Raw genomic sequence first — 26,400 nt, forward strand, 5'->3', positions numbered from 1 at the left:
TGTATTGCCGGATTTGTATTACAAAATATTCCTGTTACTGCACTTGGACTCTGTGGCCCAGATCCACAAAGAAATTACGCCGGCGCATCTATTGATACGCCACGTCATTTCTACGATGCCCCGTCGCATCTTTGTTTTGTATCCACAAAACAAGATACGACTGAATGTGGGCTCGATCCGACTGGCGTGCGTCTTAGTACGCCGTCGGATCTTTGGTGCATATTTACGCTGGCCGCCAGGCGGCGCTTCCGTTGATTTCCGCGTAGAGTATGCAAATGAGCTAGATACGGCGATCCACAAACGTACGTCCGCCCGGCGCATTTTTTTACGTCGAAAGCATTGACTATTTGCGACGTGATTTCGAGCATGCGCACTGGGATACCCCCATGGACGGCGCATGCGCCATTAAAAAAAACATCATTTACGTGGGGTCAAGATGAATTACCATAAAACACGCCGACATCTTATCCATTTGAATTGCGCGCCCTTACGCCGACACAGTTACACTACGCCGCCGTAACTTACGGCGCAAATTCTTTGTGGATACGGAAAATACGCTGTAAGTTACGGCGGCGTAGTGTATCTGAGATACGCTACGCCGGGCTTAGAGATGCGCCGAGGTACGTGGATCTGGCCCTGTGTGTTTTCTGTCCGCCGTCCAATGCTGAACCTACCCACAAGCTGAAGATAGAAGCTGATTGGTTGTCATGAACAGATTCTGGCTGCTCTACTTTTGATTTATTCACCTCATTGTATATTAATAAACATCACATATGGTACTTTTTAATACTTCATTTGTTATGACAAAACATTGCATTCCATACACATGTACATAGCGATATACTATGTGTATGCAGCATCCATTAAACCACAAAAACTTTTTACTGCATTTGTTTCTAAAATTGATCATTAAAACCATCTAGGCCTCTCTTTCCTGTTGTTTCTTGTTTACTGTTGTATGTGTTTTGCCAATATGTCTGTGAAGGCTGTCATTTATCTAGGGCCATTGTAGTTAGTCACATTCATCTAGGCTTGTTGTGAAGACATCTCACTGCTCACCCAAACCACTTCTTCAGTTCTAATGAATGTCAGGAACATACCTGACCATTTATAGTATAACTCAGTCACCTTAAACCAATCACCATAGAATGTTCCAAAGCAGATGTTGACACATCCCATTGCCATATGATTATAGTGACAATCAACTCTTGTTTAAAAAAAAAATCTAAAAAGTCCCTTCTATAGATCTCAGCTTGCTCCAAATCTCCTACTAATTCCTTTTCTTTAGTGCTGTGACGTGACTTCCTGTTAGAGGGTGGCTTAGTTCGTCCTCCTTGTGCCCACTGTTTGTAGGAATGTAGCCACCCTCTCTTGCTTGCCCCCAGGATGGACTATGTGCTGCGAACTATGGGATGTGTAGTGTGCACAGAGCAGTGCCCATGATTGCAACTAGCGTGCACTGCTCATTCCAAACAAATTAAAGTGCGGGAAAAAGGAGAGATTCAGGAGGATGTTACAAGCAGGAAGAAAAACACAACACTTTCATAAAAAATAGATTACAGAATCAAGTGATTGTACACAGGGCCGCCATCAGGAATTATGTGGGTCCCCTACACAGGCATGGCCCCCTGGAGCAATGAACCAGGGGGGGGGATGCTGCCACCTAAAATTGAGAAGTGGGGGGCTGCCGCGAATTGAGAAGCGAGGGGGGGGGGGTGCCGCTGCTAATTGAGAGTCGAGGGGGGATGGGGGCCTTTACAAAAAAAATGAAATAAAAAATAAAATTACAACAAAAAAAGGGGGGGTAGCCATCTGGGACCCTGGGGACCTATGGGCACTTTAATAAAAATAAAAAAGTATATAAAAAAATAAAAAATACAAATTATAAAAAAAAGTGGGGTTGCTATCCGGGGCCCTGGGGACCTCTGGGCCCTTTAATAAAAAATAAAAATATAAAAATAAAAAATGTATTTCTAAAAAAAAAGGGGGGTTGCCATCCAGGCCCCTTACAGGTGTACTGCCTGTACCCCCCTGATGGCGGCCCTGATTGTACACGATCACCTTGTAAAACAACCCATTCAGTTTAAAATAGAAATGATAGGCAAAACATTTGTGTATAGATAAAAAAAATGAAATACCCTTTTTCTCCCTTTTTTGTAAGTGATCACATTCCCTCTGTTCTCAGCTGCATAAGAGCTGGGGGAGGAGAAGCAGCAGCACACTGATCTTATCAGTGAAAGGCTGTGCAGGGGGGGGCGTGTCAGGACAAGACCGATCATTGGAGGAGAGCAGGCTGAATTCCCAAGCACAGCTAGAGAACTGACCACACTGTGTTCTCCTGCTTAGTGTGCTCAGTTTTTGATAGGAAAAGAGAGGGGCTGACAGGAACACCAGGGATTTCACATAAAGGAAACAATACAAAGAGAACAGGAGACTTTTTCATACAAGTACATGGTACAGCAGGCACATATAAGGAATATGAAATGTTGGGGTAACAAACACTTTAAGTAATGGATGTGTATCGATTGTTTTTTTTTGGAGAATACAGATATTGTTTAGTGGCATTTTAGGGTGACCCATGTGAATATAAATACTGAGTATGTTCCTGACAGTCATAAGAGCTGAAGAAGCTACTTAGAAGAAAAGAGAAAGATCTTCATGAACACAGAACAAGCCCGATTGAATGTGACACGTTTTGCCATACAATAGCATGTTGTATATATATATTAGAGCACCTCCATGTACCCAGAGGCGTAGATAAGGGGAGGGTCAGGGGGGTTAAAACCCCCCAGAGCATTTATCAATGGCACAGCATCTAGGCTAGTGGAGCTGTGGGACTACCAGCTCCTGTCTCCTGTCACAGCCGCAACCTGTCTCCTACATTTTCATTAAAAAAACTAACATGCCGCCACCTGCCGGGTATCCCAGGTGGGGTCAGGAGGGATGGTCTTTTGAGGAAGCTTTAGCTACCTATTGGCTAAGGTGGCAACAGGGACCGGTGCAGCCTGTACAGGAACGCTAATTATGTTCCCCTGGGTACCCAAGGCTGAACCCCCCCCAGGAGAAAAAAATTATCTACAGCCCTGCATGTACCATGGCACTGTACAAACGTGTATAACAAAGTATATGGAAGTACAAGATAATACAACTGTGAGAGCTCTTCAGTCTTGATAGGTAAGGGGCAGAAACAAGAGACAAGGTAACTGGTCAGCTATATACACAAGATGACAGTTGGGCCTATTTACTAAAACTAGAGAGTACAAAATCTGGTGCAGCTGTGCATGGTAGCCAATCAGCTTCTAACTTCAGCTTCTTCAAGTAAGCTTTGGCAAAAAAACTGGAAGCTGATTGGCTTCTAAACCTGGACGTTGATTGGATTCTAAGCCTGGAAGCTGATTGGCTTCTAAGCCTGGAAGCTGATTGGCTTCTAAGCCTGGAAGCTGATTGGCTTCTAAGCCTGGAAGCTAATTGGCTTCTATGCAGAGCTGAAACAATTTTTTTGCACTCTCCAGTTTTAGTAAATGATCCCCTTTGTGTCGGGCTGGATCAGTCACCAAAAGAGAAGTGTAAATGATCTGAAGAGATGGTATTTTCAGGGCTGGAAAGTTCCAATTGGTAAAAGTGAAAGGAAGAAGGGTGAGGGAGGTGTTGAGGGTTTTGGTGTTTAATGGTTACTAGAGTAGAGAAGAAGAAAGGTTAATTTAGAGAACAGGACTGCATTTAGGTGAAATACCCCGACAACACTACAGAGGGCGATGTTTGGTGGATTCTGATCAGAAAGGGGCAGGTTTGCGGCCTAAACTGTTCTGACTTTGACTGAATTCTGAAATGTAAGCCAAAACCCGATAACCAAGCTGGTTGATGTGGGAAACCCGCCATTTTAATCGTTTTTTTTATTAATCGTTACCGCTGTGAGTGTAAAATGAATCCAGATGCAGTAGTGATATAAAAGAACCATGGCCTATAGAAATAATTCTAGTAAAAGTCAGCACACCACCGCTCACTACCATACACACAACTCTCTTTAGAGCAGACATCAGTACACAGGCCAGCCACAATGAGCTGCTTAATGACACACACATATGCTCAGAACGGAACCCACCGATGCTCTGCAGAGGGATAACATTCAACCCACCATATTTTTCACTTACCCAGAACTCTGTTACTACAATATCTGTAATGCTGCCGAGAACCGTCACAAAATCAAAGACATTCCAAGCGTCGCGAAAATAATTCTATAACAGACCACAATAAATCCATTAATATTGAGGATTTTCACATTTTCCTGTATTTGTCTAAGGACTATCCTAGGAATTCAATAAAAGTTCACAGTTCACATTTGCTATATATACATTCACAGTTCAGTGGGCTATAACTGTCCATCTGTATAATCATTAACAAATTCAGAAACATTTACTGTAATAAAGAATACACCCTGGGGATTATATTTATAAATGTTTTCACACAACATTCACTTAGGAATCACACATATTCCGATTGGATTCCACTGGAAAACTGTGTGAATGCTTAAAGCGGATGTAAACCCATAATATGAGGTGATCCACAGTATAAAAAGTGAGAAATCCACCCCTCCCCCACATAACACATCCTGGTAATATACGATGAACTGTGGATCACATCATATTATGATAAACATAACATAACATATGATAAACATGTCCAAGCTAGATATGTAAATAACCTGTCACTCAAAGCAAGGAGAGAGGAAAGGACTTTTTATTTAGACAGGTTTTTATCTGGAAGTCTGTTAATTTTCACTGAACAATAAAAGAGGATTGCTCAGAGCTGGATTAACTCTGTGTGGCAAGACTGGGCACATATGATAGAAAATCTTATACTCTACATTGTGACATCAAAAAAATATTTTTTTTGGGGTTCACATCCACTTTAAAGGCTGGGTTCACACTGAAGAACAGAGCGGCTCATAGCAAGGGTCAGTTGCGTCTTCACCGTTCACCGCTTATGATCTGATTTCAGTCCGAATTTTGGGCTGAATTTAGACCTGAAACGGACTAGAAGATGCAATTCGCACCGGAGCCACTCAGGAGATGTGTGAACTGGCTCCATAGAGAGCTATTCACAGTCTCCTGACATTCGGATTGGATGCAGCGAAACCCACATCCAATTTGCAGTAGTGTAAACCCAGCCTGAAAGTTGTATGAGGCCATTATATATAGATATACATATCTAAATATCTATAGATATATCTATATATATATAAATATATCTATCTATAGATAAATATATATATATAAAAATACATGATATATATATATTTTAATTAAAGCGGAGGTTCACCCTAATAACATGTATATCTGACCAACTTCCTTACATTCGTAACAAGTACAGTCCGCAATTTTTTTTTTTTGTTATGCTTTACGTACCTTGTAATCCATCTTTTCACTCTACTTCTCCCCACGGGAGTAGGCATTTCTATGCCTAGGGGGATTGTCATCTGGGAGGTCACCCAGATGACTGACGTCTGTCCCCCCTGGCGGTTAAGGCCCCGCCCCCCGTATTGCGTAGGCGCGCACGAGTTGCAGGGTTTCCGAAAGAAGCCGAACATGCAGACATGTGAGTCGGCTCTATACGGCGCCTGCGCTCTCCATGTTCGGCTTCTTTCGGAAACCCGTAACTCGTGCACATCTATGCAATACGGAGGGGGGGGGGGCTTAACCGCCGGGGGGAACAGACGTCAGTGATCTGGGCGACCTCCCAGATGACAATCCCCCAAGGCATAGAAACGCCTACTCCCCTGGGGAGAAGTTGATTGAAAAGGTGGGATTACAAGGTACGTAAAGCATAGAAAAAATAAAAAATGTAAGGAAGTTGGTCAGATATACATGTTTTTAGGGTGAACCTTCGCTTTAAGGACTTAGAAGCATAACTCGTGTGTTTGCGGGTTGCAGATTTACTATAATTTTTTTTCATTAGTCCAGAATAAACAATAAATAATTTCATAAAATTTGTACACAAATTTGCTTTTGGCAATAGTAGTGAGCAATGGGAAAATCAAGAGGGCATTGGGTTACAAAAGATAATGGCAGTTTTTGGGTGTACCCTCCTTTGACCTGGTCTGCTATGACCTCAAGTGCCATAGTGCATTGGGATGAATACAAGAATACAAGTCTGCATTCCCCTCTATAGCTATAAATATTATGTAAAATAATTCATATTTAAAGTTCACAACAGGGCCACTGAACTCTTGGCTATTTTCCTATTAATTACTATGTCACATAGTACATACAGTGCCTTGAAAAATTATTTTTATCCCTTGAAATTTTCCATATTTTCTCATGTTACAACCAAAAACGTAAATGTATTTTATGGGGATTTTATGTCATAGACCAACACAAAGTGGCACACAATTGTGAAGTGGAAGGAAAACGATAAATGCTTTTCAATTTTATTGACAAATAAATATCTGAAATGTGTGGCGTGTATTTGTTTTCAGCCCCCCTGCATCAACACCACTTTTCTCTGCAATTACAGATACAAGTCTTTTTGGGGATGTCTCTAGGCCCTGTATTTGGCTCCATCCACCTTCCCATCAACTCTGACCAGATTCCCTGTCCCTGCTGAACAAAAGCATCCCCACAACATGATGATGCCCCCACCATGTTTCACGGTGGGGATAATGTGTTTAACCACTTAATGCCCCCCGCACGCCTATTTACGTCCACAGAATGGCACGTACAGGCAGATGGGCGTATATATACGTCGTTGCCTTCTAGCAGGTGGGGGGTCCGATCGGGACCCCCCCGCTGCGTGCGGCTTACTTCGGGGAGCGATCCGGGACGACGGCGCGGCTATTCGTTTATAGCCGCTCCGTTGCGAGCTGAAGAACGGGGAGAGCTGTGTGTAAACACGGCTTCCCCGTGCTTCACTGTGGCGGCGTATCGATCGAGTGATCCCTTTTATAGGGAGACTCGATCGATGACGTCAGTCCTACAGCCACACCCCCTACAGTTGTAAACACACACTAGGTGAAACCCTAACTCCTACAGCGCCCCCTGTGGTTAACTCCCAAACTGCAACTGTCATTTTCACAATAAACAATGCAATTTAAATGCATTTTTTGCTGTGAAAATGACAATGGTCCCAAAAATGTGTCAAAATTGTCCGAAGTGTCCACCATAATGTCGCAGTCACGAAAAAAATCGCTGATCGCCGCCAATAGTAGTAAAAAATAAATAATTAATAAAAATGCAATAAAACTATCCCCTATTTTGTAAACGCTATACATTTTGCGCAAAACAATCGATAAACACTTATTGCGATTTTTTTTACCAAAAATAGGTAGAAGAATACGTATCGGCCTAAACTGAGGAAAAAAATAAAATTTATATATGTTTTTGGGGGATATTTATTATAGCAAAAAGTAAAAAATATTGATTTTTTTTCAAAATTGTTTATAGCGCAAAAAAAAAAAAAAGGAAAGGTGATCAAATACCACCAAAAGAAAGCTCTATTTGTGGGGAAAAAGGGACGCCAATTTTGTTTGGGAGCCACGTCGCACGACCGCGCAATTGTCTGTTAAAGCGACGCAGTGCCGAATCGCAAAACCTGGCCTGGGCATTTAGCTGCCTAAAGGTCCGGAGCTTAAGTGGTTAAGGTGATGTGCAGTGTTAGTTTTCCGCCACACATAGGGGCAGATCCACAAAGATCTGCCTATCTTTAGGCAGGCGTAGCGTAGCTAAGATACACTACGCCGCTGTAACTTACTTTTTCTTCTTGTGAATTCTCAAAGAATCCGCGCGGTAAGTTACGGCGGCGTAGTGTATCTATTGTCGCGTAAGGGCCCCCCATTTTCAAATGGGAGTGATGGGGGCGTGTTCTATGCAAATATGTCGTGACCCGACGTAAACAAAGTTTTTTTTTGAACGGCGCATGCGCCGTCCTTAAAATGTCCCAGGGTGCATTGCGACAATGTACGCCGCAAGGACGTATTGGTTTCGACGTGAAAGTAAATGACGTCACATTCCTATTCACGAACGACGCAATTTTTTTTAAATTAGACGCGGGAACGACGGCCTTACTTAACATTGAGTACGCCACCATATAGCAGCTTTAACTATACCCCCGGAAAAAGCCGAACGGAATCGACGTAAAAAAATGCGACCGCCGCTCGTAGGTTCGTGGATTGTCGGAAATAGCTAATTTGCATACTCGACGCGGAAACGCCACCTAGCGGACGCGAACTGTTGTAGTAACAAAAACAAAAATAAAGCATTTTTTATGTCGGATCTTTTGAAATTCGGAATATTGGTTTGCTAAAACGATAACGAAAATACCCGAAATCGAATGCACATGTCTAGAAATTAACAGTATAATTCATCTGGGGCTTGTTCTGTACAAGACAGTTACTGGACTGCTCGATGCGGTCCCATCAACAGGTTAAAATGATGCTGCCCAAATGATATATATTTTTAGCCATTAGCCAACATTTTTTTATGTAATTTTTTTTCTTCTTTTTGTAAATATTTGTTCTGTACATATTTCTGCCTTTTTTGAATATTAGATATAAAATAATAAACTGGCCTTCTATGTAAAAAACAAAGAATCCTTAACTCCTAAAGAGACCATTGTTCCAGCATGTTTTCTGAGGACACCTGATGGGCAGCGTTACCTTGTGCATTATTGGTCTCTCTCGTTCTTGTACCCTGGCCTGTGACAATATGTGAGTTCCTGAGTCAGTTTATTCTGATACTTTGTCTCCAGTGTTTACCTTGTACTTCAGTTTTCTCATTTGTAGCACCATTTCTCTCCAGCTCTTGCCAAAATGAGTGCTTGACACACATTTTGCTCAAACACTGCTGTGTCAACATGCATAGACAACATGGCTGAATTTATAGGGAACTCTTCAAGAAGGAGGCTTGTTGTTTTTTGTTACTGACCTTTTTCACTAGTTAGTCAGAAGAAGTGTGCAGATTAGTTCTGACTTTTTTTTACTTCCTCTAGGGTGTACTTATTTCAGGTCAGTGTTTAACAAGTAAAAAGCTGAAGACAGCAAGGCAACTTGCATTTTTACAAGAGGTCAGCTATTGTAGCCTTAGGCCCCGTACACACGACCAGTTTCCTCGGCAGAATTCAGCTTCCGACCAAGTTTCTGGCTGAATTCTGCCGAGGAAACTGGTCGTGTGTACACTTTCGGCCAAGGAAGCCGACGAGGACCTCGGCGAGGAAATAGAGAACATGTTCTCTATTTCCTCGTTGTTCTATGGGAGCTCTCGTCCCGCCGAGCTCCTCGGCGGCTTCAGGGCTGAACTGGCCGAGGAACTCGATGTGTTTGGCACGTCGAGTTCCTCGGCCGTGTGTACGAGGCCTCACACTTTTTTCAGGTTTTACAGCGTTTATGATGTGCAATGGTGATCTCTATGTTAACCAAGCACTGTTTCCTTACCTATACACTCAAACTATTTTTCATACAGTATGTACATAGTTACATGTATTGTAAAGTGCTGAGGCTGTGAAGGGGTTTAGTATTGTTAACATTGATGTTTTGTCATCTGTACTGTTACCCCAACCTATCCTTGTTGCTCTTCCTTAGTAAAACTCAAATAGCATGGTGTCACACAAACCATGATACTTCTGCAGTATTTGTTACTGTTAAGGCCTAGTAGAATGTCTATGATCCCTACCCCCTTTTTTTTTATAGAATATGGTTTAATAATACAGTACCAATGAGCCTTAAACAGAATAGTTCATGGCATGATAAAAACAAGGCGTGAAACATTTTTACAAAACACACTATTGTAATTGACAAAGAAAATAAAAAATGGTGGTGCCTACTTGTTGTGTCTTTCCCTTCCCTACTGTGGTACACAGTCTAACAGGTGTATTAACTACACAAAATAACACTGATAGCAAAACTTACCAAAGCCCCAAAAGCCATGATTTTCAGTATACACTCCAAAGAGAAGAGGGAGGTGAAGACAATATTGAATGTTTTTAGTACTTGTTCATACGTATTAGAATACCCATGAAACTAAAGGAAAGACAAGAAATAGTCAATATGTGTCCTACCTTGAAATAAGTTTAATAGTCATCTACTTATGTAAAATCTGTAAGAATATCCATGTACTTTGCGTAGTATGTTCAGAAATCAATTAAACAATCTCAGTGGTGCAGGGGAGATCAATAGAAAAAAAAAAGTAAATGTCGCCGTACCAGTGAGATGTTTGTCATTTATGTGACTTTTCTGCTCTACGTTAGGTGTGATTTTAGGCTAGAAGAAGGTTAAAATGATACAGTAGCTGTATCTTTTATTGTATCTTTTTATCTACTCATATCTTATACTGTGCAAATTTCAGATTAGTGCAGGTTTGCTGTTTGTAGCTTTGCTGCTGCTGTGCATTGGTCCTCATGTACTTATCCTTTCCAGTCTTGGCTGCATATACAGGTGCATCTCCAAAAATTTGAATATCATCAAAAAGTTAATTTATTTTAGCAATTCAATTAAAAAAAGTGAAACTCATATATTACAATCACACCAACCTAATCTCGTTTTGTTTTTTAGGCGATCATGTGCTGTCACAATAAACTGCAATAAACTTTGTGGGCCATATTCTCAGTGAAGTTACGATGGAGTAAGTCAGATACTCCATCGTAACTCCCTTTTTTGGCCAGTGTATCTATGCTCCTGATTCTCAGAATCATTTTTGCATAGATACACTTAAGATCCGCCATCTGTAAGTCACTTACACTGGTGGATCTTAAATGTAATGACGCCGGCCGCCGCTAGATGGCATTTACGTGAAGGAGTCATTTGCGTATGCAAATGATCCTTCTACGCCGATTCCCGAACGAGTTTGCGTCGCGTAACCGTCGCTAACGTCGTTTGCGTAAGCGGAAACTTACTCCTGCTATATGAGGGGTAAGTTTCCGCAAGTCTCGCGTAGGCCATGTTACGGATGGCGTCGGGTCCCCGTCGTGTTTTTTCGTCGGGTACGTCGTTTACGTAAGTCGTTCTTGAATACGACTTTACGTCAATGACGCACACGTCGGCGTCATTGACGTTTTCCGCCGAGAACTGGAGCATGCGCACTGGGCTTTTTGCAGCCCGGCACATGCCCAGTTCTTTCGCATCGGGGGCGCGCTTCATTTGAATAGAAGACGCCCCCTTGGAGATCCGCCAGGCTACGCCGGGACACTTACACTCCGCTGTCCCAACTTATGGAGCAAGTGTTTGGGGAATACAACACCTGCTCCAGTAAGTTGGGACAGCGGAGTGTAAGTGTCCTAAGCGCAGCAGGCGGATATTTAGAGAGAATATGGCCCTTAATGTCTAGATCACGATAAAAATTAGCATAAAGGAGGCTGATTAATTAGCTATCAGTCATGTGAGATTTTTTATTTGTGGCTTACAAGACAGAAAACCAACCCAAGGATCTCCTTTAAAGTTGAGGCCACTGCATCTATTGACGTTTGCATTTTAGGTCTCGTTCATTTACTGGCTACCTCTAGATCTATGAGAACCTTGATAAGACTCTTATTGTTTTACGCACGTAAGTCTATACTCCTTACAATAAAAATCTACCCAGGCCCCTACCTTCGATTATTGGAAGAATATTGTCAACAAAACGGTTCCATTGTATAAATTTACATATGAATCTAGGGGATGTCCAAAAAAAAATCTCCAAGGTATGGGATATTTGGACAGAGTACAGGGATACTGTCGGATGCTCGGCAACCCCTCCATAGGATGCTCTGTTTTGCTTCTGTATATTTTTTTAGGTATGGCACTATATACTGGGAGAGAACCACATGATAATTTACTTTTCACACTCCAGATACCTTAAATGAAGTCACCTTAGTCTTTGATTACCAGACACCTTGTTTTTCTTTGCTTTTTTTTTTGTTTTTTTTTATTCCAGGCCTGGGTATGCCCAATAGGCTTTATTTTGTATTTTTCACCTTAAATTCTTACAAAAAAAAAGAAAAACTTGAGGCCACTGCAGTTTGGGGGCACTGCTGGGGCCAGTCCAACCCCTATAACTATGGTAGTCACAGAATTTATTTAACTGGTTGCCGACCAGCCGCCGCAGTTCTACGGCGGCAGGTCGGCTCTCCTGCGCGAGAGCCCGTAGCTCTACGTTGGCAGGCGAAGCGGCCACTAGGCTCCGTCCTGACTCCCGCGCGCGTGCCCGGCGGTTTGCGTTTACTGCCGGGCACCCGCGATCGCTCGTTACACAGCGAGAACCGAGAGCTGTGTGTGTAAACACACAGCTCCCGGTCCTGTCAGGGGAGAAATGCCTGGCCGTCTGTTCATACAATGTATGAACAGCGATCAGTCATTTCCCCTAGTGAGTCCACTCCCCCTACAGTTAGAACACACCCAGGGAACATACTTAACCCCTTCCTCACAAACTAGTGTTAACCCCTTCCCTGCCAGTGCCATTTTTATAGTAATCAATGCATTTTTATAGCACTGATCGCTATAAAAATGCCAATGGTCCCAAAAATGTGTCAAAAGTGTCCGAAGTGTCCGCCATAATGTCGCAGTACCGAAAAAAATCGCTGATCGCCGCCATTACTAGTAAGAAAAAAATATTCATAAACATGCCATAAAACGACCCCCTATTTTGTAAACGCTATAACTTTTGTGCAAACCAGTCAATAAATGCTTATTGCAATTTTTTTAACGAAAAATATGTAGAAGAATGCGTATCAGCCTAAACTGAGGAAAAAAATAGTTTTTTTATATATTTTTAGGGGAAATTTATTATAGTATAAAATATTATTTTTTTTCAAAATTGTCGCTCTATTTTTGTTTATAGCGCAAAAACTAAAAACCGCAGGGGTGATCAAATACCACCAAAAGAAAGCTCTATTTGTGGGGAAAAAAGGACGCAAATTTTGTTTGGGAGCCACTTCGCACGACTGCGCAATTGTCAGTTAAAACGACGCAGTGCCGAATTTCAAAAAGTGCTCTGGTCTTTGACCAGCAATATGGTCCGGGGGTTAAGTGGTTAACAAAGCCTAATAATAGTTGGATTGCCTTTTCTTACCTTCATCATTAACACAATGGTATTTAGGGCAATCAGTGCCATAATTGTGTACTCAAAAGGTGGCGATACAACAAACTGCCACATTCGATACTGAAAACTTTGCTTGTTTTGCGGCATATGGCGAGTCAGGGGCTTGGCACTTATAGCAAAATCGATGCAGGCTCGCTGTAACATGGGAAAAGAACAAACAGAGAGAATAAATTAACCAATGGACTACAGAAAAAAAAAATGATCACATTTCAAAGAAGAACTGGACTATGAAGTATTTGTATTTGGCCATCTATAATACCCCAGTGAAATTTTAGAACCACCTCGCCCAGCCTTAACCACCTCCCTACTACCATATATTAAAAAAAGTGGGGAGGTGGACATTCATTTCTGGGCTGCTGTTTATAAATTAATTAATGAAACTTATACCAACTGGGATCTGATTTATACACACAAATTAATAAACTCAATTAAAACCATATTTTATTTTTATTAAAGACAAAATTGTTTATCTCATAAAATTTGTAAAAGAAAGGGCATTCAGATAAAAACAACAAGACAATTATACTTCAAGGCGATTTGACAATATGTGTCCTAATATGAGACAATAATATCTCTTCTTTATCTAGGCATTTCAGGGACAAGGCCTCTTCTTAAGGATCTTGGGAGTCAATCTATCTGGCTTAACCATTAAAGAAGTTCATTTTCTAAAATACAAACAAACCAAATCATTTAAAAATACAAAATCACAAAATATAATCTCAAACTAAACCCAAAATAACAGTCTAATAATATAAATCCAATTATAAAAAAAAACGAAATCAATATAGGAAACTGTCCATGACATTTCCTTTGGTGATTTAGATTTTTTTTGATTATTGGATTTATTATTCGATTTTGTTATTGTAGGTGTAATTTAAATATATTTAGTTTATTTTGTATTTTTGATGATTTGCTTTGTTTGTTTCATATTGTGCCATATCACAACCGCTCAAAGCATTGTTGCCATGTTGTTTTTATCTGATATACTGTGAGCGCCGGTTCTCACTGGGGCGGCACCACTTCGGGGGGGTCTTGAAGTCAACTTCAGAGGCGACTTGCAAAAGGACTTCTGTATAGAAGTCAATGCAAGTCGCCCCGAGTCGCCCCCAAAGTCGTACAAGAACCTTTTTCTAAGTCGGAGAGACTTGCGTCGCTCCTATTAGAACAGTTCTATTGAATAGAATGGGACGCGACTTGTCAGGCGGCTGAGTCGCCTGACGAGTCGCCCCAGTGTGAACCGGCTCTTAATGTCTTTTCCTTCACACATTTTATGAGATAAACAATGTTGTCTTTAATAAAATATAATACAGTTTTAACTGAGTTTATGAATCTGCGTGTATACGTGAGATCCTGGCTGGCATAAGTAAAGTTCCATATTATTAATCTGTGGTGCTGTTGGATATATTTTCTGGGATGATCCCCCTTGGATACCATCAATATACTACTGTATATGGTAATTCCGACACCTAAACATACTGAATGGAGATATAACTCATTTTAAACAACACTGCAGAAATAAGTCATGGGCGACAAGTGTGTGCATTAGCTTTTCGTGATGAAGCTGTGATTCTTGTATCACAGACAAAAGGCACAGTGGCTCTGTGCCCTGTGATTGCTGTAGTGGCCGATCGCAATGATCACAAATGCAAACACAGCTTGTGTTTACATCTTTAAACCCACTCCTCTTCCTCTGCTGCCTATCTTCCAAATTATCTTCATTCTTAAGCAGCTGGGGCTTCTCTTGCCTGGGTCTTTGAGTAAAACTGCTCCCACTGGCCACCAATGAAAGTGGGGTACATTAATCAGCAAGGATGGGGGGGCAATAAATACCAGGAGGCACAGCAAGGGGACACACCAGGGGCATATTTGTCTTAAAGGGGCACACTGACCATGAATGTCATTGGGCACTAAACACTGATCAGCAACATTAAAGGGGGCACACAACTCTGACAACCAACCCTTAAATGGGCGTATTGTATCTGTAATATGACCAAGACAAGTGCTGTGCAAACTGTGGGCACTTTATACTGTAAGTCCTGCATAATAATAAGTCCTGCAAAATGTTAAAAGGATAAAACAGATCCCTTATATGTATTTCATCTGAATATTCAACTGTTTTCCTGAAGCCTAGTTTTTTTAGTTATACCGTGACGTGTGACTGTTCATATACAGTATATGTGTTCAGGGATTTTGGGGATAATTTTTTTCTAAATGCTTTTTTAATCTTTTTATTTTCCTTTTTTAAATGAAATCTTTATATTTACAAATAAACAATAATACGCAGCAGAAGTTGTTTTCTTTCAGACTATATCTCTCTGGCCCCATATAGGGGAAGAGGTGGAGCCACTCCTCTTGATTAATTTAGGCGGGTGTGTAATCAGAGCTGAAGCTATTGTTTTTTAAGCAAAGCATCTAAGACAAGTTATACATGTAAAAACTAGTTTTTTTTTTAGCCTTGCACATAATATATATATATAGAAACGTATGCAAAAACCCTATGATTTTCCTTTACCTCATTTTTCTCCAGACTGTACTCCTCCATCATTTTGTCACCCTGTTCCTGGAAAGTGATGATGATCAAGGCTACAAAAATGTTGACAAAGAAAAAAGGAAAGACTACAAAGTAAACTACATAAAAGATGGACATCTCCATGCGGAATCCTGGCCTGGGTCCTTGATCTTCATAGGTGGCATCCACAGAGTGTCTGAGTACACTGCAAGAGAAGAGCGGGTGTGTGAGGTGCTACCAGTACACAAAGGTATGGGTTAGTTTCTGTTTTAGGTATATTACGGTTAGACTGAGGTGAAGTGCAGCTAAGGAACAATTTAATTGTTCATCATTTGAGTAGCCTTAAATATGATAGGTTACTATGGGTAGTTATAAAACGTGACAGTGCAGTGCTCGGAAATTCTACATACATGTAATAGCGTGCATAAATGAAATGCTTTTTACTTATTATATGATCATTTTTTTTTTAATCTGCATATAAGGTTGACTGATTACCTTACTTTGTGTTAGCTGCTTTTTTTGCTTGTTTGGCTTGTTTGGCTCCTTCACCACAACGCTGATATAATATATTTGGCTTTTTACCAACTTTGTAGTGTCTACATTACTAGATGTAATTTGAATGTATTGTTTAGGTGTTCTCTTGCACTTCATAAAAGTTTGGTAAATACTGGAGATTGTGCAGATATAATAAGATTTACTGTGTTCGATTGGCTTTAAAAATGGAGTTGTGTTTTATTGGATTTTTATTAAGCTTCAGTGGATTTGCTGCAGCTAATGAGAGGGGGGGGGGGGGCTACAAGTACAAACTCTTTTTTGCTGTCTGTTTTGCAATTATTTTTTTTATACAGCACTTTCTTTGCACCTCACACAGTTGTAGAAAATGAAGACAGAAGTTCTTACTCTGGCCATCCCTCTCCTGTTGACACAGTGAAAAGGGTAAGCAGTGCCCACAAGACATTGTCATAGTGGAATGCCCACTTCTTCCACTCCCGCTTTTGTGCCTTTACTTCGTTCTTCTCATACACCAGGTATTCTCCCCTAGATAGAAAAATAAAGACACAATTACATATGGTAGGCAGGATTACACAGCATTATACTGAGATAAAAGGCAGCTCTTAGGGCTCATTTACACCACATCCCTATGTTCCGTGTGCGAGCCCTTTAGATCAGTCTTATTTGGAAACTGATCATTATCGTTAATCTTGTAATACCTAATCACCAGTGGTCTTCAAAATAAAACTGTCATACTTTACAAATGGTAAATAATAACTTTATAATATGCCTAATTGTAGATTTGGTTTTGGTATATCTCTTACGCATGCTTCTAGGGCTTAATACACATCACACATGTAGAGGATCAGAGTCAGACTAAGTACCAAGTTAGCCACACAGTATCCCAAAACCCAAATATATATATAATATATAAGAAAAATGGTTCCTCACCTGCAGTCTCTCTGAAATTCCTTTGATTCATCTGTGCAGTAGAAAAACTTGCCCTTGAAAAGCTGGACAGCGACCACAGCGAAGATGAACATAAAAAGCATGTAAACTATAAGGATGTTGAGGACGTTTTTGAGAGAATTCACCACACAGTCAAACACAGCCTGAAAGATAAGAGGTTGTCACATTACTGACAGAAGGCTGCAACCATAATGAAGTGTTAATTATGCAAAATTGTTATCAGATACCTACCTTAATTTTCCTTTCCTGCCCTATCCTCACATCAGCACACATTGAGACAAGGGTTCCATTCTTCTCTGTAACCCACATGACCACCTCTTCCTAGCTCAATAAAAGACAGCCCCTCCCCAACTGAAGTATTCGATAACCTAGCCTGCGGTAGGCTACTAGGGAGGGAGCACTGTGCTGATGTGAGGATAGGCCAGAAAAAGAAAATTACGGTAAGTATCTGATAACTATTTTCTGTTTTCCTGGCCCACCTCATGTCAGCACACAAAGGGGTATAACTAGCATAATAAATGGGCAGGAAAGAACACATTAAAAGACACACTGACAGTCAAAGAAAAGCTACTAAAGACAAAAACAAAATGATGTCTCTTGCCCCAAATTTTCATGCATTTCTAGCATGTAAAGTCGAATGAAGGCCGCACAAGAACGTCCGCTAGTCGTCTTTCATATATCTTCCTCAGAACTCTTGAAATAACTGCCCCAAAAGCTGCCACCCCTCTGGTCGAATGAGCTTGCACCTGTTCCAGAGCAGAAAGGCCTACTTTCCTCATGCTAATTTAAACACCCTGGTAATCCAATAGAAGATGGCTTTTGAGGACCTGATGGCAAAATGAAAAAATGATCCACTTTCCTCATGTCCTTTGAACTTTGCAAGTATACAGGGGGGCATGGCCTGGAGCACGCTGGAGTAGGACACATGTGAGGAGAGCTCCGGCTTCACCACATCGTTTCTCCAGTTTTCTAGAAGTAATACTGCATTCAACTTACCCAATTTTGGCTTCAGAGGACCCTTCAACCCTGCTCATCATGTCTCCCCCACTAAAAGTACTCAAAGCCAGTTCAAAATTGGGGAAGTTTTGGCCCAAGGAGAAGGATGCCACGGAGATGGCTAAATTCTGGATGTAATCTCTATGTGTCAAGCAACCCTTACAACTAAGATCATGGAAGTTAAAATGTATATTTATTTTCTGAGTCAGGACTTTCATAAGCTGAGAGACAGGGTCACTGAGGCTGAGAGTCACATAGGCAAAGCGGAAGACATGCTGCACCCACTACAACACTCTTCAGAGCACATGCAGCATCACGTCCAACAGCTTACCCAGAAACAAGATGATATGGAGAACCATCTCCGATGCAGTAATCTTTGCTTTGTGAGCCCCCCGGAGGGTGCTGAGAGCACTGACCCAACCTCCTTTCCCAAGATCCTCCTGATTTACATTTACAACAGGGCCGCCTTTTCCACCACCAGGGAAAAAGGCAATATTCCTTTCCAGAATGTCAAGGTGGCAGCTTTTCCAGTTTTCTCTGCAGGGGTTCAGCACCAGCGGTCCGGTTTCGATGATGTCCAATGCTGTCTCAGTGTTCACCTTCACTCCTTATAGACTCTGTGCTTCACCTTCCACTCAGTGAGATGATCATTTCCTATGTACACTGCTCTTGCTTCTACTCTGTGAATGGAACCCTTGTCTCTACTTGCTTCAGCCATAGAATTGTGTCTGACCACTCTCCATACTGGGTGCTATTGGCCCTGGATTCTACCTTAGCAAGGCCCATTTGGAGTTTGAACCCCTTTTTCTTGATGGCCTTTGGAGACCTGTAGAAGATAACCTTGGAATGGCAACACATCTTTCATACCAACACTGCTGCTACCACCCGTGGGTAGTATAGGAAGCTTTTAAGCCTAACGCCTGACCACTGCTCACCCTTCAGATCTCCTGCCTGAAGTCCTCACCCAAACTGACTCTCAAGCATGCCCAGCTTAATTCATTGGAGGAATCTTTTACTAGAGATCCTTCCCCAACCCTGGCCACTACCCTAAAGAGGCAGACCCATATCTTTTACCAATCACATCTTGAACTGGCTAAGCCACAGCTTTTCTTTTGTAAACTGTTAACAACTTGAAAAGGTCTAAGGAACTGCAGTCTTCCTGCTGTGTACTCAGTGACTCTTGTGTGAAAACTTGGAGCGACTACCTTCCAGTTTTCCTGGAACTGAATACCACTTTAGATGGACATTTGGAGATGGACGTAGTAGTAGTATCCGGTAAAAAGACACAAAAGGCATCTTTGCAGGAAAGTGCTGCAATTTTCTTCTGTTTAAAGTAATTGCTTTAAGAAGAACTTGTTTTACCATGAGGAACCTCAACGGAAATGAAACTATTAAAGCAAAGGGTGCCTGCACCAGTGCTTTCAGAACCAAAGCCTAAGCCCCACTAAGGGAACAGGGATTTCCTTGGGGTCGTATATGGATTGCCACCTGCATGAAGCATCTGGTCGATGGCATGAATGCATGCACCTGAATTGATTCCCAAGGCAGATTCATCAATGCTGTTTTTAAGCTACTTCTGTGTGTGTATGAGTTTACTCTGGGTGCTCTGGTTTCCTGTCACAATCTAATATTATACCAGCAGGTTATTTGGTTTTACCCAAAGTGGCCTAATGAGTGCATGAGTATTACTGTGCTGTAGAGAGAGTTTTTAAGAATTCAAAGGCCTTTTTAAAATTCTGTGTAATTTTTTTTTTTACCATCATATAAGAGAGTAAAATCAACAAAATATCTCTTCAAAGCTGATCATACACCCACAGAATATTGAAAATCTTGCATGTCTCCAGATAGAAATGCAACTCCACTCCTCTGCAAGATCCAGGTGCTGGTCTGGTCTGCTTCAACCAGTATATCATACAAATAGTGGTGTATGCAATTACATTTTGCACATTTAACAATGCTTTTTTAAATAGTTTTTGAAAAGCACAGCAATGCTTGTAGACAACATTGCAAATACAGAAGTATTGCCGCTCCAAGCCCCAGTCCTCTAAAGCACACGCCCTTTTAGGAACTTACAGGTGCTGGCTCTGCAACGAACTAGGAAGGAAGAAAAAATCCTGGATGGCCGCACACCATTAAAGGCATCTTTATTGATATCTTGTGTAGCAGATGAAATCCAATACAGTCACTTCACGTTACAGAAAACAGGAAAAGCTGCTGACGCGTCTCACACCGTATGAAGGTGCTTAATCATAGCGATTAAGCACCTTCATACGGTGTGAAACGCGTCAGTGGCTTTTTCTGTTTTCTGTAACATGAAGTGACTGTATTGGATTTCATCTGCTATACAAGCTTTCAATAAAGATAATTTTAGCGGTGTGCGGCCGTCCAGGATTTTGTCTTCCTTCCCAACATTCCAAATACACAGGTATATTATGTAGAATAGGTGTATGTACAATAATGCGCAAACCAAATAATAGTGTAAATCAGGCTGCCAACATACCATATGGATGTAGGGTGAAAAAATTGTGAAAAAAATGTAGCGCCCAACAAATATATAAAAACCCTGAAAAGGGAGAAAATTGCTGTGTACCCTGAGGGCGGATGACTTATAAACCAACTCTTGCACCCCTTGATACACGATAGTGAAAACTATAAGGTGTGTGGTGTAATAAATGCTCCTATGTAGCAAAATTGCAGACACAACTGTGCTCAAAACAGAGTCAGCAAGCAAGTGCACATATGTGAATATCTGTGGTATAAACCACCATTCGTGTGTTGATAAAAATATACAAAATAAACCAACAAAGTGATATATAAGACCAGACTGGATGTTTGTGGTATAGAGACAAAGAGTCAGTTATAAAAACAGTCCTCCAAAACCAACATTCCGCTGATGATCAGGTGTGCCCCAATAAGGTGGCATAAACCCAATACTGCAAAGAAACAAAGTCTGCTGAGGAATGTGGAGTCAAAATACATATAGACACTTCCAGTGTTGGGTGGAGCAGATATCTTCAAATAAAACTGTCTTCAGTGCTGGACAAATAAATAAATAAATGGGTGGGTACCCTTACCAGAACTGTGTTTTATGTAGAGATGTAGAGATAGACAAACATGATTATTATTTTTCATTATCAGAATATGTTAGGTGAATATTCTAAAAAGTCAAAGGTGATCATTTTACTACCCTGCCTTATAATATAACATCTGACAGAAAGATATATATTTATATTTTTGCGAGACATATCACCAACCTTCAGTTTGGGTAACCGTTTGATGGTCTTCAGAGGTCTGAGGACCCGAAGCACTCGCAGAGATTTGATTGTGCTGATGTCCTTTCCTTTACTTCCACCTCTGTTGTGACACCGTAAAAGAAAAGAGAGAAAGAGAGGAGAAGAGAGAGGAAGAAGCAGAAGTAATCAAGGGATAGTCAGGTTGAAAAGCAATGAAGAAGAGTCAGGTTCTCAGAGAAAAGAGAGTTACAGGTATAGAATCACAAAGGGGATTAAGGCACAGAAAGCATAACAGAAGATAAAAAAGGTGACGTAGAAAGGAATCATGCACATATAAAGTAATGAAAGATAGATAAGTCAGAAAATGAATAAAGATGAGATAAGAGGAAAAGAGAGCAGCAGAAATTGTAGACAAGAAAAAGTATGGAAGAAATAGAAAATAAGAGAGATGTGGATAGAAGAGGAGATGAGAAAAAGAGAGAAGAATATTGTTAGCAGAGCTGGGTATATTCAGTCCCTAGTGCTCACATGTAGAATTCTCTCAGGAGCATTTACCAGCTGTTCTGATACCACATCTGCCCCTCTGGGTCTAAATCTACATTACTGAACACACAGCAGGAATCCCTGGTTGTTTTCATTGAAGAAAACCTTACAACACTTTATCCCCACTAGCAACAATCTCAGCAAATGTCTGATACTCCTGAGGAATCTGATCGCTGCTGCCAATGCAATGCATCTCGTAGGCTTAACTGCCTCCTACGTGTCATACCTTACCTGGCAGGCAGTTAAAAGGACAAAGTAATTAAGACCAGTCATACACAGATGAAGTGTTGTATTAGCTGACAACAGAAAAACTGAGGCAGTGTATATGGCAAAAAATCCTTGGAGATTTTCAAGTGGTTCCTCAAAAAAGTAAGAAATGCCAACAATAAATCTCAAATTCACCTTTTTTATTATCTAAGGCTGCATTCATACCTTCGGGATGCGTTGCATTTTTTTTGCCACGTTTTTTTTGGCATGTTTGTCATGCAACAGCACCCAAAAAAAGATTTCTCTTTTTTGGGTGGGCAAAATAGGGATTTAACCCCCTACCCGGTCTTTACACCTGTACAAGTCTAATGGGAAATTTTCCGTTCACTCCGGCTCAGCCACAGAGTGCTTGACCTAAAGGAAAATTTAGCAAAGCACTATGTATACCGAAATTTAACACATAACATAACATAATTCGATTTTAGAGAAAAAAAAAACCCTCTGGTCAAAATGTACATAATTGCGCTCAAGGGGTAATTGCTGAGCACCAGGGGAGACCTGCTACGGCAAAATGGGCATTCAAGAGACTTTACTCTGACTGCAGTTATTGTATTGTACAATTTTTCTTTCGATTTACCAAAACCATATAATATGAGATGATTTTTGTTTTTACTGCAAAGATCAGGAACAAAAAATAACAACCAGGGATGCTGATGTTTAGGAGACAGGGCATGTTCTGCATCTTGGGGGCTGGTTGTCTGGCAGAAGCTACCTTGATGCTCGACCTCGGGATTGTTAGGCCAACGGAGAAGCCTGGGAGCTTTTTTTTTGGAGGACCTTATATAAAACATTTGTAAAATGTGTTTAGCTTGCCATGATTTGAAAACAGTGACCCAGCAATTCCTAAATGAAAGGGCAGGTGTTAAGATTTAATTTCATTGGAAAAAGATCTGCACTATTATGGTCAGTCTAACACATGGCTCTCTATCACCCTTGTGGTTATAAGATTATGTCTGCAAAGTGATGAAGAAGAAAGAGACAGACTTAAAAAGGACAAATGGACATTACCGCTGGTTGCTCCTGGAGGAGGCAGCCGGTGCAGGAATGAGAAGCAATTAATCACACAAACATTGACATGACACCACAAACAACTTTATAGTGGACATGAAACACAAGCTAAATCAAGTGAATGAACCATCTGTGGATCAGGAGCTAGACTACTCATGCTCTTCTAGACCTCTACTTTATAATACTCAGTGAAAACTGACAAATGACAATTGCATGGACAATGCATGCATTAAGTAACAAGGGGTTTTGGATAAAATGCAATTCCTTTACACTAAACCATAAAGTGCCATATGTAAATGTGTGTTGGAAAGAGTTATCTGTTTCCCTTAGCAGCTATAGTCTTAATTTCCTTCTCCCTTTGCAGGTTGGTAAATGGAAAGGAGACAAGCTACAACAGGCAACACAGACAAATATTGCGTTTTATACATTCACATCTGTAGCCAGCTGTCTCTAAAAAGCTGGCCATACACGTGACAGCTTTCAGACAATTACAACCACTTTCAATTAGCCTCTGTCGATGGGCAAATGCAGCTTGATTCTGACATCAGTTTAAGATGCTTCTATAATGCCCCGTACACACGATCAGGCTTTTGCCCATCCAAGCGCAAATTGGAATTCCGACGGAATTCCATCGGAGAAAAAGAGAACATGTTCTCTATCTAAACTCCGATGGAATTCCTCGGAAAAATTTCCGATGGGGCATACACATGGTCGGAATTTCAGATGGAAAAAGTCAGTCAGACTTTTTCCATCGGAAATTCCGATCGTGTGTACGAGGCTTTAGAATTCAGAATTTATAGACAGGTGCAGACTTGAATACAGAGAGAAGCCGTTCTGATGTAAATATAAGGCTGTGGAATTGTCAAAGTCGTAATGAGAATTTAGGCCATTGTTATGCTATTAGTATGTGAAGACATTTTCCAACAAATGTAACATAAACAGCACATCGATATTATCTTAATAAGTTGTTAACATTAACACTTTAGAAACATTTAAATGCATGGGTCCATTTAAAGCCAATCGTGGAACACTGGCAAGATATAACAACATTCAAACATTTTTTTCCCCCAGAAATGGAAGGTTTGGAAAGACGGTAAGGCCCGGTACACACGGGCAAACATGTACGATGAAAGCGGTCCGTCGGACCGTTTTCACCGTACATGCCTGCCAGAGGGCTTCTGTACGATGGTTGTACTAACCATCGTACAGAAGTCCGCGCGTAAACACTACGCGGGGCGTGTCCGCGTCGTCGCCGCGGCGATGACGCGGCGACGTGGGCGGGCCTGCCATTTAAAGGCTTCCACGCATGCATCGAAGTCATTCGACGCATGCGAGGGACGGCGGGCGCTCGGACATGTACGGTAGGTCTGTACTGACGACCGTACATGTCCGAGCGGGCAGGATTCCAGCGGACGGTTTTAAAACACGTCCAGGAATATTTGCCCGCTGGGAAAAGGCCCGGCGGGCAAATGTTTGCTGGAATTCGGCCCGCTCGCGCCTACACACGACCAAACATGTATGCTGAAACTGGCCCGCGGACCAGTTTCAGCATACATGTTTGGTCGTGTGTACGGGGCCTAACAGTGCATAAATACAGTATATGAAAGATAAAAGAGTCTCAATACCATTAAAGTTTACCTTTATTAAAATGCAACAGTGAAAGCCTGTGCCTGCCTTGTCTACGAATAAACAATATTTCTGATATTATCTTTTTAAAGCAAATCATCTATTGGACTAAATGTTATGAACCTATTCGGATGCAACCTCTCAAAATTACAGGGACCTAATAGCTGTATCTTACTAAGATACAGTATATGAGCCAATGTAGATAAAGGGGGGAGGAGACATTTACTAAGCTGTAGTCCTCATTTATCAAGGTACGTGTGAGAGTAACTGTCTCAGTTCTGTATTTCCCTTAGTAGCCAGATTCGTAGCTGCATTCTGATACTGTAGACACTAGGGAACTAGGGAAAATACTTAACTCTTTTTCTGCTAGGGCTGGCTCAGTATGCTTTTTAGTTTTCAGAAAATGTTTGCTTTGGGGGGTTTTAATGAAGTCTGTAATTTGCATCTTAATCAAGGAGGAAAGGGTCCCAAAGATTCTCATTGCATCAAATTTGCCCAGACGAAGGTGGCACACAGACATAATCAGACTCCTGGAAGACAAGCCTTGGCATCTTTCAAATAGACAAGCCTTACTGGCCATGGCCCCTTGTTATATCCTGTTTCTCAGTCCCTGGCTTTAATAGCATTGCTGTTGAAATGCATGTCCTTAAGGATAGGCGCATATCTGACTTGGTCATTCCCACCTTAGGCCTCGTACACACGACCGTTTTCCTCGGCAAAACCCATCAAGAAAAATGAGTCGTGTGTATGAGTTGCAGAGAAAAACAGTCGTGTGTATGTTTTCATGCTCTCTTTTTTCTCGTCGGGAGTCTCAATTTCCTCGTCGTGTTCCTCGTCGGGCTGGTTTACGACGAGAAACACGTTCGTGTGTATGCTTAGAAACCCGCCCATGCTCAGAATAAAGTATGAGATGGGAGCGCACCTTCGGTAAAAGTAGCGTTTCTAATGGAGATAGCACATTCGTCACGCTGTAACAGACTGAAAAGCGCGAATCGTCTCTCACCAAACTTTTACTAACACGCAGTAACATGAGATTAGCAAAAGCAGCCCCAAGGGTGGCGCCAATGGAATTGAACTTCCCCTTTATAGTGCCGTCGTACGTGTTGTACGTCACTGCGTTTGAGAACGACGAGATTTTGTCTTGACAGTGTGGTGTATGCAAGGAAAGCTTGACAAGATTCTCGTCAAGCCTGACAAGAACCTCGTCGAGGAAAACAACGTTTCTTTTACGACGAGCTTCTCGGTCGTGTGTACGAGACCTTACTCAGAGCAAGGAAATCCAAGTCCTGCAAGATGTACCATCACACATGGAAGACATACTGTATTTTGCCTGGGGTACGGACAGAACCCTAGGAAATACTCAAATGCCACATACTCACGATCGGAAATTCTGACTAGAAAAACATGTATTTTTTTTCCGAAGGAATGTTGGCTCAAACTTGTGTTGCACACACAGTCACACAAAATTTCGACCATCAAGAACGCAGTGACGTACAACACTACAACGAGCCGGGAAAAATGAAGTCCAATGATTCTGAGCATGCGTCAAATTGATTCAGAGCATGCATGTTTTTTTGCGCGTCGGAATTGCATACAGACGATCGGAATTTCCGACAAGAACTTTTCCCGAACTTTTCCCGAAAAATTGAGAACCAGCTCTCAAATTTTTGCTGTCGAAAATTACGACAGAAAAAGG

General features: G+C 41.4%; 1 protein-coding gene across 7 annotated transcripts in view; it reads right to left on the reverse strand.

Moving 5' to 3' along the window:
• Positions 1–26,400, reverse strand: part of CACNA1A (calcium voltage-gated channel subunit alpha1 A) — a 301,437-nt gene that overhangs the window by 131,310 nt on the left and 143,727 nt on the right. For all 7 annotated transcript variants that reach the window (XM_040346583.1, XM_040346582.1, XM_040346580.1 and 4 more), the window contains 7 exons: positions 21,282–21,381; positions 17,014–17,174; positions 16,471–16,608; positions 15,574–15,775; positions 13,032–13,196; positions 9,899–10,009; positions 4,152–4,235 (listed from right to left, as the gene is read on the reverse strand). In XM_040346583.1, coding sequence (XP_040202517.1) covers positions 4,152–4,235; positions 9,899–10,009; positions 13,032–13,196; positions 15,574–15,775; positions 16,471–16,608; positions 17,014–17,174; positions 21,282–21,381 — 961 coding nt within the window. The remainder of the gene's footprint in view (positions 1–4,151; positions 4,236–9,898; positions 10,010–13,031; positions 13,197–15,573; positions 15,776–16,470; positions 16,609–17,013; positions 17,175–21,281; positions 21,382–26,400) is intronic.

The sequence above is a fragment of the Rana temporaria genome, chromosome 3, assembly GCF_905171775.1.
Source record: "Rana temporaria chromosome 3, aRanTem1.1, whole genome shotgun sequence".
NCBI lineage: Eukaryota > Metazoa > Chordata > Amphibia > Anura > Ranidae > Rana > Rana temporaria.